Source organism: Lissotriton vulgaris, chromosome 3_1, assembly GCF_964263255.1.
Source record: "Lissotriton vulgaris chromosome 3_1, aLisVul1.2, whole genome shotgun sequence".
In the NCBI taxonomy this organism is placed as follows: domain Eukaryota; kingdom Metazoa; phylum Chordata; class Amphibia; order Caudata; family Salamandridae; genus Lissotriton; species Lissotriton vulgaris.
In genome coordinates, this window is record NC_141689.1 from 41,954,838 (window position 1) to 41,969,457 (window position 14,620).

The 14,620-nt window shown below is 50.3% G+C and overlaps 1 protein-coding gene across 2 annotated transcripts in view; it reads right to left on the reverse strand.

The window, feature by feature from the left end:
- TAF1C (TATA-box binding protein associated factor, RNA polymerase I subunit C) overlaps positions 1-14,620 on the reverse strand; it is a 161,492-nt gene that overhangs the window by 120,191 nt on the left and 26,681 nt on the right. For both annotated transcript variants that reach the window (XM_086960039.1, XM_086960040.1), the window contains exons 3-4: positions 8,882-8,975; positions 8,679-8,785 (exon numbers count right to left, since the gene is read on the reverse strand). In XM_086960039.1, coding sequence (XP_086816165.1) covers positions 8,679-8,785; positions 8,882-8,975 — 201 coding nt within the window. The remainder of the gene's footprint in view (positions 1-8,678; positions 8,786-8,881; positions 8,976-14,620) is intronic.

The window sequence follows — 14,620 nt, forward strand, 5'->3', positions numbered from 1 at the left end:
GCAGGGCTGATCTTTGGTGCAGATGCTGCTCGGGGCTGGGGCTTCTCAATCCCCAATGCACAGCTTCGAGGAGGCCTCGGGGGCTGCACAGTTAGCAAGTTGCAGACTTTTCAAGATGGCCGGTCTCACGTCTCTCGTCACCTCCACGGGTCTTAGCTTTGCAGGGACTGTGGATCGGGCTGTTGGATGTCTGGGAATCCGGTTCTTGTCAGGCTCTGGGCTCGGGCTCCGGTGGAAGGCGGCAGCAAAGCAAATGGTCGATCGCTGGATGGTGCCTGCTTGTGCAGGGTGGTCACTCCTTGACCACAAGGGAGATTCTTCAGTCGTCTTCTTCAAGTAGATTGTCGAAGGTCCAGAGTTTCGTATCAGAGTTTCAGTCAGGATTAATCTAAAGTCTTGGGACTCAGCTCCTACCTATATACCAATCTTAGGGGCTGGATTACCTGCTCGATCCCTCCTATGGGTGGGACCAGGGAAAGGGGTGGTTACACCCCTTTCCCTTTGTCCAGTTTCGCGCCAGAGCTGGGGCTGGAGTGCCCCAGCACTGGTTTGAACTGGCCTATGCATGGGACACCTTGTGTGCCCCAGGCAGTGTCTCAATCCTTTCAGCCCTCCCTGCCCTAATACACAAAATCCTGTCTGGGGTGGTGCTAGTACCTCCCAAGTCAGGAAACCTATTGTCCAAGCCTCCCTCGCTGGAAGGACTCCCAGCAGCAGGAGGTAAGACTTGTGTCTGTGGCAGCAGCATCCATTTTGTGATGCTGAGACTCTGGTTAACTTTAACCGGGAATAGTAGGAACAACATGTCTTCTTCCTCTAGAAGGGTGGAATGCTACCCCCGTCGCCAGAACTGGCTAGGAGGTAGTATTCCAAATCGTATGACACCTTACTCGACATGTTATGATAAAGCCAAACTATAGTTTGCATGTAACCGCGAGGATTATAATGCACTTAAGAGTATATGGTATGGCAATATCCTAGAACAGCTAAAGGACGTGGTTCCGAAAGCTGCAGCCAGGCTCAGCTCATGCTAGAGCACCAGCTCACATAAAACCAAGCACTCTGCCTCCAGGATTGTTAAGGCCTGCCATAGGAGTGACTTATAGGTGTATATGTGTCTAGATATCTAAGCAAGGGGTGATTACATCACCTTGCACCAGCTGAGTGATCAGCCAGTTGTGCCAATTTGAATGGCCAGCCAGGGGAGGCAAAAGATATGCCGTAGCCCCTGGTAGGCCTTGGATGCACCTATGCCTTGGATGCAACTATGCCACAGCTGCGTCCACTTCAGCTTCAGAAGAACCACGACTCACCACCACCCGCAACAGGTTCCCCGCAGGAACTGGAACAAAATCACCACCGACCAGCTCACCACATCTCTGAACCGGAACCCCCCCACCAGCTCAACGGACCCCAACCAAGCAGCCAACAACCTCACACAGTGGATCACCAACTGTGCTGACGACCTTGCACCCCTGAAAAACAACCCCAGCAGACCCGGAAGCAAGAAAGCCTCCTGGTTCAACGACGACCTAAAGAAATCCAAGAAGAACTGCCGTACCCTCGAGAAAGCCTGGCGCAAAGACCAGACCACAGACAACATGATCACCCTCAAGCACGCCTCCCGCATACACCACCAGCTGATCCACACCACCAAGAAGACAGCATTCAAGGAATGAATAGACCACAACGCACACAACAGCAAGGAACTCTTCAGCATCGTCAAAGAGCCCTCCAACCCCAGCGCAGGAAACAACGACATCACTCCCTCACAAGACCTCTGTGACTCTCTGGCCTCATTCTTCCACAGCAAGATCGCCGACATACACAACAGCTTTGGAGCACAGACCACGCACCCAACCGCCGATCAGACGCCCCCCACCAGCACCCTCCGCACCTGGACCCAGGTCAGCACCGAAGACACCATCCACACAATGAACACCATTCACTCCGGATCACCAACCGACCCATGCCCACACCACATCTTCAACAAGGCTGACTCCGTCATCGCACCCCAACTCTGAGACATCATCAATTGCTCCTTCGACACCGCCACCTTCCCCGAGAGCTGGAAGCATGCCGAACTCAGCACCCTCCTGAAGAAACCATCAGCAGACCCCACCGACCTCAAGAACTACTGCCCCATCTCGCTCCTCCCTTTTCCTGCAAAAGTCATCGAGAAGATCGTCAACAGAGTCAAGTCAAGTCAAGTCAGAGAATTTATATAGCGCACTACATACCCAGAGGGTCTCAAGGCGCTTAGGGAGGGGTGGGGGATTACTTGTCAAATATCCACGTTTTAAGTTGCTTTCTGAATGCTAGGTGGTTCTGGGTAAGGCGAAGGTAAGTGGGAAGAGAGTTCCAGGTTTTAGCTGCCAGGTAGGAGAAGGATCTACCTCCCATGGTGGTTTTGTTGATGCGAGGTAGAGTGGCAAGGGCTTGGTTGGAAGATCGTAGTTGGCGGGAGGGGGTGTAGAAGGACAGTCGTGTGTTGAGGCATTCTGGTCCGATTTCGTAGAGTGCTTTGTGTGCGTGGGTTAGGAGCCGGAAAGTGATCCTCTTATTGACGGGAAGCCAGTGGAGGTTTTTCAGGTGACCAGAGATGTGTTCTTTACGCGGGATGTCTAATATGATCCTGGCTGAGGCGTTTTGGATTCGTTGGAGTTTTTTCTGGAGTTTAGCGGTAGTACCGGCGTAGAGGGTGTTTCCGTAGTCCAGTCGGCTCGTGACAAGAGCGTGGGTGACCGTTTTCCTAGTTTCGGTGGGGATCCAACGAAATGTTTTTTTGAGCATGCGAAGAATGTTGAAGCAGGATGAGGAGACGGCGTTGACTTGTCTGTTCATTGAAAGTGAGGAATCCAGGATGACGCCTAGGTTCCGTGCGTGGTCTGTCGGGATGGGTGCTTTTCCAAGGGCTTCTGGCCACCAAGAGTCGTCCCATGTGGAGGGGGAGGTACCTAAGATGAGGACTTCTGTTTTATCTGAGTTCAGTTTCAGACGGCTGTGTTTCATCCATTCGGCAACTTCTTTCATTCCTTCGTGTAGGTTAGTTTTGGCGGTGCTAGGGTCATTGGTGAGTGATAGGATCAGTTGAGTGTCATCCGCGTAGGAGATGATGTTGAGGTTGTGTTGGCGGGCGATGGCCGCGAGGGGGCTCATGTATACGTTGAAAAGGGTGGGGCTGAGTGAAGATCCTTGTGGTACGCCGCAGATGACTTCAGTGGCCTCTGACTTGAATGGTGGAAGGCGGACTCTCTGGGTTCTTCCGGTGAGGAACGAGGTGATCCATTCTAGTGCTTTTCCTTGGATTCCGATGTTTCTGAGGCGCTGTAGAAGGGTGCTATGGCAGACTGTGTCGAAGGCTGCGGAGAGGTCGAGGAGGATGAGGGCGACTGTGTCTCCATTGTCCAGTAGAGTTCGAATGTCGTCTGTTGCTGCGATGAGGGCTGTCTCAGTGCTGTGTTTTGCTCGGAAGCCGGACTGTGAGGAGTCGAGGGATTTGTTGGCTTCGAGGAAGGCGGCGAGCTGGTTGTTGACAGCTTTCTCGATGACTTTGGCCGGGAATGGAAGGAGCGAGATGGGGCGGTAATTTTTGAGTTCGGTGGGGTCCGCTGTGGGTTTTTTCAGAAGGGCGCTGAGTTCAGCGTGTTTCCAGCTTTCCGGGAAGGTGGCGGAGTTGAAGGAGCAGTTGATGACGTCTCGGAGGTGCGGTGCTATGATGGAGTCTGCTTTGTTGAAGATGTGGTGAGGGCATGGGTCTGTTGGGGGATCCTGAGTGGATGGAGTTCATCAGGTGGATGGTGTCCTCAGTGGAGATTGGGTTCCAGTCATTAAGGATGTTCGAGGGGGGTGAAGGTTCAGCAGATGGTTGGGTGGGTTGGTCTCCGGGTTGGTTGTCGAAGCTGTTGTGGATGTCTGCAATTTTGTTGTGGAAGAATGAAGCTAGGGAGTCGCAGAGGGCTTGAGAGGGGGTGATGTTGTTGGAGTTGGCCGAGGGATTGGTAAATTCCTTGACGATGTTGAAAAGTTCCTTGCTGTTGTGGGCGTTGTTATCTAGTCGATCCTTGAAGGCGGTTTTCTTGGCCTTTCGGATCAGTTGGTGGTGTCTGCGGGTGGCGTTTTTGAAGGCGTCCTTGGTGCTGGTGGTTGGGTCTTTTTTCCAGGCCTTCTCAAGGGAGCGGCAGAGTTTCTTGGACTTCTTAAGATCATCGTTGAACCATGAGGCCTTCTTGCTGCCAAGTTTGCTTTGTCGTTTTTTCAGTGGTGCTAGGATGTCGGCGCTGTTGGATAACCATAGGGTGAGGTTGGTGGCGGCTTGGTCGGGGTTTGAGGAGTGGGCTGGGGGGTTTAGAAGAAGCGATGAGGAGATCTGGTCGATGGTGATTTTGTTCCAGTTTCTTTGCAGAGTTGGTTGGGGGTGGTTGTTGGGTTTGGGCTTGTTGTAGGTAAAGTGAACGCAGCTGTGGTCAGTCCAGAGGAGAGCCGTAGTGTGGCTGAAGGAGACATGATTGCTGGAGGTGAAGATAGGGTCGAGAGTGTGACCTGCGATGTGGGTGGGGGAAGTGACCAGTTGTTTAAGTCCGAGGTTGGCGAGGTTGTCCAAAAGGGTGGTGGAGTTGCGGTCGTTGTTCTTTTCAAGGTGAAAATTGAGGTCTCCCAGAAGGATGTAATCTTTGGAGGGGAGCGCGTGTGGAGTGATGAAGTCCGTGATGTCCTCACTAAATTGTGCGCGGGGTCCTGGTGGCCTGTAAAGGAGGGTGCCTCTGAGTGTGGTCTTGGGGTCGATGTCGATCTGGAAGTGAAGGTGTTCGGAGTTGGCGAGATTGACGTCAGAGCTGGTTGAGATGTGGATGGATTTTTTATGGACGATAGCGATTCCTCCTCCTGTGTGGCCGGTACGGTCCTTGCGTATGATCTTATAATCTTCTGGGATGGCAATGGTGATGTCTGGGGCGGAGGAGGCGTTCATCCATGTTTCTGTTAGGAAGGCGACGTCCGGAGAGATGGTGTCTAGTAGGTTCCATAGGTCAATGGCGTGCCTGTGGACCGATCGGGTGTTGAGCAAGATGCATTGTAGGTGGTTGGGGTCGGGAATCTGAGGTGTGATCGTAGCGGAGTTGGTGACGGTGCCGATGAATTTGCAGGAGTAGCATGAGAAAGGTCCATGGGTGTGTCCAGGAGCGGCTTGGACGCAGTTGGGGGAGCGGCCGGGGTTAAGGGCTAGGAGGGTGGTGGCATCGTAAGTGATGCGAGTGGGCTGGGCATTACGGGGGCCAGGGGGTCTGGCACTGGGCGCGGTCCAGGCGCGGACAGGCGTAGACGGGCTTACCTTTGGCGCACCTTCGGCGAGACCGCTGCGCGAGACCGCTGCGCTAGAGTTCATCTATCATATGCGGATAGTGGAGGGGAGGGGCGAGGGAGGGTCAGCAGGGAGGCGGGGTGGAGATCAGGGGAAGGAGGCAGGGCAACAATAAACAAAATGGCAGCAGCAAAACAGGCAAACTTGCAACAACACTGGGGCACAATGGAGGCGAGCGCGATGTCAGAGGCGGCGGCGCTAATACACAGTGCAATAGCAGGCAATCTTATCTATTCAGGCAGCACGGTGCAGGAGCTGCTGTCACACAAGCGCACTTTGGGGGCTTCAATATGTTAATGGCCTCGGCGGAATTCTAAACAAATGCTGGGAGGTCGGGGCAGTCTAGCGCTACACACAAGCTAGGCGCTTCTAAAACTTCAAAAGCTGTGCAGGCTTAATCAGGTGAGAACTCTGCTAGCGCTACACACAAGCTAGGCGCTTCTAAAACTTCAAGAGCTGTGCAGGCTTAATCAGGTGAGAACTCTGCAATAACGATACCAAATCCGGAGGCTGGCAGCGTGGAGCGGCCGCTTCTGCTGAAAGCTTGCCGCCTTCCTCGAGACGAACGGATCCCTCGACCATTCGCAGTCCGGCTTCCGAGCCAACCACAGCACCGAGACCGCCCTCATCGCAGCCACAGACGACATCCGTGCCCTGCTCGATAACGGGGAAACAGCGGCCCTCATCCTCCTGGACCTCTCCGCAGCGTTCGACACGGTCTGCCACCGCACCCTAGTACAGCACCTCAACAACACCGGAATCCAAGATAAGGCACTAGAGTGGATCATCTCGTTCCTCGCCGGTAGAACCCACAGAGTCCGCCTCCCCCCGTTCAGATCCGAGGCCACCGAAGTCATATGCGGAGTACCTCAAGGATCATTATCACTTAGCCTCACCCTCTTCAACGTCTACATGTGCCCCCTCGCAGCCATCGCACGCCAACACAACCTCAACATCATCTCCTACGCCGACGACACTCGGCTGATCCTCTCCCTCACCAAAGACCCAGCTACCGCCAGGACCAACCTACACGAAGGGATGAAAGACGTAGCCGAGTGAATGTTGAACAGCCGCCTGAAACTGAACTCAGACAAGCTGGAAGTCCTCATCCTTGGATCATCACCCTCTGCCTGGGACGACTCCTGGTGGCCCCCTGCCCTGGGCAGCGCACCCAAACCAATGGACCACGCACGAAACTTGGGCTTCATCCTGGACTCCTCCCTCTATGACCAGACAAGTCAACGCCGTCTCATCTTCATGCTTCAACATCCTACGCATGCTCCGAAAGATCTTCCGATGGATCCCCACCGAAACCAGGAAGACGGTCACCCAGGCCCTCATCACCAGCCGACGGACTACGGAAACACCCTCTACACCGGAACCACAGCCTAACTACATAAAAGACTCCAACGCATCTAGAACGCCTCCGCACGACTCATCTTGAACATCCCCCGACAAAGCCACATCTCCTGAAACCTGAGAGACCTGCACTGGCTCCCCGTCAGCAAGAGAATCACGTTCTGACTACTCACCCACGCACACAAGGCCCTCCACGACCTGGGCCCCAAGTACCTCAACAATCGCCTGACCTTCTACACTTCCACCCGCCAGCTACGATCAACCAGCCACGCCCTCACCTCCGTCCCGCGCATCCGAAGAGCCACCATGGGAGGAAGATCCTTCTCCTACCTGGCTGCCAAGACTTGGAACACCCTCCCCATCCACCTCCGCCTGACCCAAGATCACCTCTCCTTCAGGAAGCATCTCAAGACCTGGCTGTTCGAGCAGTAGCAGACCACCGTCCCCCAAGTGCCTTGAGACCCTCAGGGTGAGTAGTGCGCTATATAAATGCCTTGATTGATTGATTGATTGATTGATGCCCTGGGTACCTATAGCACACTGTACAGGGGCTCATAAGGTGACCCAATATCCAATTGGAGATGTACCTAAGGTACATGGAGTCCATTTTACAGAGGCAGCGGATAGCCTGGGGCCCAGATTAGCAGGATCCCAGGCCAACTAAGTCAAAAACCAGCTAAACACTAGGCAAAAAATCTGGGGTAACCATAGTCAGGTTTCCACCTTCCTACAACAAGTGGCATCAAACCCAGCACAGCTTGACTCATATGCTGAAAACAGCACTTTTTCCCCTCAGCAACACTTCAAATTTCATGTGGGTCTGCGTAGAGGGTGAGAGGAAAACCATTTTTCACATCCTAACTGTTTTGGTAGAGTTGAATTAATCCGCATTTATTGTGGCCCACGGCTAGAAAGTTAAACCCAGTGCAGAAATGTCAGATTTTATGCAAGCCTGACATGGATGCAAAAACTATTGGTTTGCTAAAAACACACACTATGCGTCATGAAGTTGAGATGAGCAAGTGATCTTGCACTGAGAAGCCTAGTACTACTTGTGGGTTTCTACTACATGAACTGGTTGTTTAATGCATTCAGACATTAGTGAGACTGATGGTCTGGAAGACCAGTACCAACTGGATCCAGAGCACCCATGAATGTCAAATGTCAAAAAATGAGCAGACACCAACTATAATTGACACCTCTATCGACCGGCACCAGGCTGGTCCAAGAGGATCACAAAGACACCCTGAAGCATAGTCGGATTCTGCCTCCCGCTCAAGTCCTTTGGGTGTTGGAGCACGTGCAACGAAAGTCGCACCAGCACCGATACGGAGTGAAACCTCCGCACAGGAGTCAGCAATGAGACCTACTACAAAGCAGAAAATCCAACCTCAGAGGCCAACCATGTGCATCAAATCTGACTCCAAGAATTTGAACATGGAGCACATTGCCAATAATTTCCAAGGTGTTAAATGTAGAATAAAAGCCCTGTAAAGTCATGGTTATCTTTTTTTTAAATCATTATTACCCTTTACATACCATAACATAACATAATTAGGAGATCAATGATAAATATGTAAACCTTGAAAGAAAATATTTTATTTTAAAAATAGTGAAGACCAAACAGGGGTGAAACAGGGAGGAAGTTCTTCTGCCCAGTGCTAAGGGTCGCGTGTTGATCACATCATCTGCATCAGGCTACTTTACACCATAGAAGTGGGGGTGGCAAATGACACTGAAGTGTGCTAGATGTTAAAACATTAACGAACTGCCACGCTCTGCATTGCTCCATCAGCAAAGTCATGAAGAATGGATGCAATAACTGTCCAACACAATAGATCTCCTTTAATAAACTTTGGAATGATTAAGACAGTCTGTATTCAAGCCGGCCACCTAGAGCGTACTCCTACTGGGCTTTCGGACACATTCATGAACACGCAGCTTAGTCAATCAATCTCACCTGAGCGCTAAAGTTCAGAAGCTCTTCATCTTTGGTCTTCCAGGAATTGCTTCGGAGGCGGCCTTGGTACAGCAAGTCCTCTAGATTCACAGAAGGGATCCCGCAATCTGTAAATAAACAAGCCCACGCATCTTAGAAGCAACAAGTAGAAGGTAGGCAATCACAGGATCTCAACGAGCACGACAAGCACCTACAGGACTTACCTGCGTTGGGGAGTAAGAACGGGACAGCAGCAGGCTCTGCGGGCTCCCACCTCCTGCCAGTCTTGTTGTAAAGTGGTATAAACTGGAACTGCTCCTGCACCATGGAAGGGAAAAGGAAAGCATGGGTCTCTTGAAAGGTTTACTCTATATATTAACAGTTTTCTTTATTTGGGAGGTTCTTTCAAGCTGCAACCAAACACCAGGAGCTAAGACGAAGAATTTGGAGCATTCGTGGCCACCACCAACAGATGAAAAGCGAGCATTGTTAAATTAAATGGTAATAGCTTGATCACCTGGTGTTTGCATTGTTGGTTGCCATCATCATGACAGAGGTCAGATTGTGTTTCATTGGTGGAATGGCTTCATGCTACACTGGTCACTACTTTACTGCTTTTTTTCCGTACATCTATGTTTTAATAGTAGAAGGCTCCTCAGTGCTGAATGAATAAGCGGATATTGCCCAATTCGTCTGTTTTCTCACATTTAAGGTGTGTCCTCTACATCCTTCCCATGCAGGGAAACAACATGGTTCTACCTCACTCAATTCAGATGGCCAGAAAGAGAAATGTAGCTGCCTGCCAAGAAGCAGAGATTGAGAATAATCTAAAATGGGTTACGAATGTCAGTTAGCGTGACATGGACGTGAGCAGAAGCAAACACCCTGAAGTTGCTTCGAACGAAAGGGGACTCAACGACCGTTGGCGAGTGTTGGGAAACTCATCTCACCAACACTGAAGCGAAAACGACACAAGTCCACCCTGTCACTTACACTCAGGGATCAAAATCGCACACCAAAATCCAGGGTACCTAACCAGGTGGGCGGGGGCGTGAAAACACTAGAGAGGCTGGGTGTAATAGATCAGAGGGATACAAACCCAGCCATGGCCACTGACAGGCCAGAGGACCCCCCCAGCCCGCCACCAACTTATTATCACTGGCGGCCCGCGATGATATACACCATGTCAGCGAGACGCACGTGCCAAATTATTCAGGTATGAGACTGACCAGTCGCCACCAGCCCAATCACGTGATACGACTCGCTCATAATCCCAGCAGACGCCACAGTTACAGTGGTTATAATTTAAATTACTTCATCTTCTTATTTTCTCCTCATTCATAAACGAATGACAAATGCTGTTGCAATGTCAAGATATGAATGTACTGTAATTATGACTAATTTGGTTGCATTCGATTGTTTTGGCTGAATTAAAGCACTGGTGTCATACCCTGCAAAAACTCAATAAAATGCATAAAAAAAATTTTTAAACGCCAGTTAGCGCTATACAAACAAAAGTAATGTAACATGATCAAAGAACTTCTGGTTCCACTGCGTTCTGTAAGATGTTGAAAAAACATGACTTGCATTGCAAGCTGAAACTAAGCTGCAAGACAAATCCGATGACCTGTCCCACGGCAATAATCTAAGTGGCGAACAATGGGTGAAAAACACATCAAGACCATTGTTTTACAGCACAGAAAAGCAGGAAATCTTCAACAAAGAGGTCCTGCTATGACCGGTATTTGCTTCGTATTTTTTAGACTTGTGAGTGAGCGGGCTGGGCGTTTTACAAGGAGGTGGAAGGGAGTGCTGAAGTAATGTCAATTCACTTTGTTGCACTCACGCTTCCTCACTCACGATTCTATGTTTAATGCCACCGAAGCTGCCAACTTCCACCTCATGCTCTCAGAAAGACTGAGGTGCTGTGTTCACCTCCTATCCAGGAGCTGGGCCCATGCCCTGATAATATCACACACAGTCTTTGGTAAAGCCATTCTTGCAGGCCTGTCCACTTCTCACGTGCTCTCAAAGCATCCTACATTCTACCACCAAGCTCCTGCCGTCCAATACAAACGGTGACCACAATACACTTATCCTCTCCAATCTTCATTAGCTACCAAACCTACCAGAATAAAGTTTACACTGGGCTGTCTTAGCTACAAAGTCCTGCCCCTAAACACACCTCTGATCTCTAAAGTCTCAACTAATCCGGCGGGTTAACAGGACTCATGAATAAAAATAAAAAAATTCTGGAATATTTGTACTTCAAAACATGTGTTGATTCTCCAGAGAAGCCACCTTCATCGGATTCTCACCAAGTCATAAACCCTCCCTGTCATTGTTCCACCGACATCTAAATACTCAACATCTGAATGGGACTGTAAGCTATCAAAAACTTGATTAGATGAAGATGCATCTTTGCTTCATGAATGTTCTCTCTGACAGATGCAAATTATTCATTCCTCCACAAGTCACATTTTGCCTTTGAAATAAATTGAGCAAGATTAGATTCCACTATCTGGTCCGCTTCTGCAATTATATTAACCCCCAGATAAACTGCTTAATTGACAATACGTGCATCAAGCGATTTATCGGACTATTCACTACCAGTTGAGTTTTATTTCGATTTAGGGAACAGCCAGAAAATGTACCAAACAAATGGGCCTCTTATTCTATTGCCCTCATTGCTTCATCAGGATCAGATGTTAAAACTGCAATGTTATCAGTGTAAGCGTGAACTTTGGTATTCCGGCTGTGAAAATTGCAAGGGTCTGATTGACGCGTTTGCTTCAAGTTTCCGGATCAAAGGGTCAACATATAGAGAAAATAATATGGATGAACGAGGACACCCCTGTCTTATGCCTCTCTTGATTTGTATTTGATCTGACTGTCCCCCCCATGATCTATAGACAGGGTATAGGTTTACGATACACTGCCTGGGCTGCCTTCATATGTCTAGCACCAATTCCAAACTGTAGTGGCGTACTAGTTGTTGCACGTCACGTAAAGACGTGACGTGCAGGCGGCCATGTTTGGCCGGATGCGCGCGCAGCTCATTAGGAGGCGCGAACGCACACGGGACAGAAGCGCCGGCTCGGCGCTCTTTAGGAGGCATTAATTAAGAAATAAAGAAACGTTTCCCAAGCAACCTGGAGCAGTGTTTTATTGATAAAGCACACGTTTACAGTGGCGACGAGGGTGGGATGCCACCACCAGGCACCCACCAGGCACCCAAAAAAATAAATAAATAAAAAAAAAAAAAAAAACGGACCCACCACGAGGGAACTCAAGAGGACACAGCTGCACACCATTGAGCCCAGACCTGGTTAGAGGGTTACCCAGCGCGGACAAGCAGCCAGGACCGCACACCAAGTGGACAGAGTTCAGGACCCTCAAACCAAGGTACTGACCCTAAAGAGCGCGGCAGAGCCCACCCACACCCTGTGAGGGTATGCAGCAGGCCAACAGCACAACAGGCCAAGAGCATAGGGACACTAGAGCCTAGAAATAAAGCGTGCCAAAACAAACCAACCACCACAAGTTGAGAATCAGTGCTGGCTACCACAAAGGAGGGGGAGGGGGCTAACTCTGATAGTCCCCAGCTGCAACCAAAGACAGAGGAAATGGACAGCACCCCAGGTAGCCCCAGTAACAAAGGGAGTGCCACACCCAAAGTTAAGGAGGAGAAAATGAGCACACCAGCAGGATATGCAATTGCGCCAGTCCAATTCCTACCCAAGCCTGGAGAACCACTAATGAAGTGGGAAGACTGGAGAGAATACATAGACAATTTCATAGGGGTCCTAGAAGACGAGAGTGAGGAAGTATTTAACCCTAAAAGAAAAAAGCGTATCCTACTACTCAGTTTAGGACCAGAAGGACTCAGAATATACAAAAGCCTGGTACCCAAACAAAGAGTACAGACGATGATGTTTATGCCCATGCCATAGATGACCTGAACGAACACTATCGACCCACGATATGTGTGTCAGTCGACAGATTCAACTTCCAGCAGAGGAAACAACGGCCGGGAGAGACGGTAGAAGAGTATGTGGCTGCCCTGAAGAAGCTAGCGACCACGTGCAGGTACGGAGCATGGGAGGAGGAATTCATTAAGGACCAAATAGTGATGCACACGACCAGCACTAACGTTCAGGACAAACTGTGGGCAAGTGGGGACACCACACTCAAAGATGTAATGGTCATCGTCAAACGAGTGGAACTGGCGCGCAGATGCGCAGACGCTACCAAGAAAGAAACAACACCCAACACCATGGTAAACAGGATATACAACGAGGAACCGGGCAGAGACCAAAAGTACAAAGGTTCCACCCCAAAGGGTCCCAACAGATGGCAAAGCAACGCCGGAACCCCAGGGAAACAAGCAAGCAGCGACAACAAGAAAACATGCTACAGATGCGGAAGTTGGTCCCACGAGGCACATGACAGGAAATGCCTGGCGTTCCGGGCCAAATGCATGTACTGTGGCATCATCGGCCACTACGAGAAAGTGTGCCGGAAGAAATCATCCAAGAGCGTGGTGAAATACATCGACCAGGGCGAAGAGGACCAGGAAGAAAACGTGGAAGAAGAGGTGGTCACAGTACTGTGCATATACGACCAGGTGCTGAGTGTGGATGGGAAAAGGACAACCAAACCGGTCTTGGCAATGACGATTGGCGGAATACCCATAAGCGTAGTAGCAGACACTGGCTCCCCCTACACCATTGTTCCGAGAGCAGTATGGGAGGAAACTTTCAGTCCACAATTGGGCCCAGAACTAGAAAAACTGGACATCCGTCCAGTCACATATAACGGCGACCGCATTCCTATGGTGGGATTCCGACCCTTGAAGTTCGAGTTTAGGGGCCGATCAGCGTTCTGCAAGCTATACATCTCAGATAAGGGACCGTCAGTCTTGGGATGGCTGGACCAGGGTGACCTGGGAATCAAATTGGATCCAGGAGGTAAAGAGCAGATACTGCTCACGGAATCAGAATAGTGGCCTGATCTAGCCAAGTGGAAAGAGGACTACCCGAAAGTATTCGGAGGCACCGTTGGTAAACTGGAGAGATTCCTACACAAGATAATACTCAAGGAGGGAGCAATTCCAATCGCCCACAAAGTAAGAAACGTGCCTATAGCGGTGAAGGACGCAGTCCAATCGGAACTACAAGACTTGGAGAAAAAAGGGATAATTGAACCCATCACGTGCGCAGAATGGCTCGCGCCATTGGTTGTAGTCATGAAGCCCAACGGGAAGGTCAGGCTCTGTGTTGACCTGAGAGAACTAAATAAGAACATAGTGGTGGAGAAGTTCCCGCTCCCAAGGATCGACAAGATGTTGGCGAAAACCCGGGGAGTCAAGTGGTACTCCACCATTGATTTAACCTCCGATTACCACCAAATAGTCTTGCATCCGGACAGCAGAAAACTCACGTCATTCATCACCCCATTCGGATGCTATCAGTTCTGCCGTATGCCGTTTGGATTGGCTTCGGCAGCTGCAGTATTCCAGAAGCTTATGCACCAGCTCTTTAAGAACATGGAAGTTGTCCAATACTTCCAGGACGACATCCTGGTAATGGGGCGTGACAAGCTGGACCACGACTTGAAACTCGGCAAAGTGCTGGAAACCCTGGAGATCAAAGGGCTCACGGCAGAATGGACAAAGTGCCGACTAGGCCTAGAGTCGGTGACGTATCTAGGCCACGAGATAGGGGTGCAAGGAATTACACCCAAGACGGAAAACGTGAAAGCAATATCCGAAGCTCCGCCCCCCTCCACCAAGGAAGAGGTCAGGTCATTTTTGGGCATGGCGGAGTATTACAGCAAATTTGTGGTACACTTTGCCTCAAAAACACACCACATGAGGATGCTGACCAGGGAGAGCACCACCTTCCAGTGGACACCGGAGACGCAAAGTGAGTTTGAGACGATCAAGAAAGATATTGCAGGAG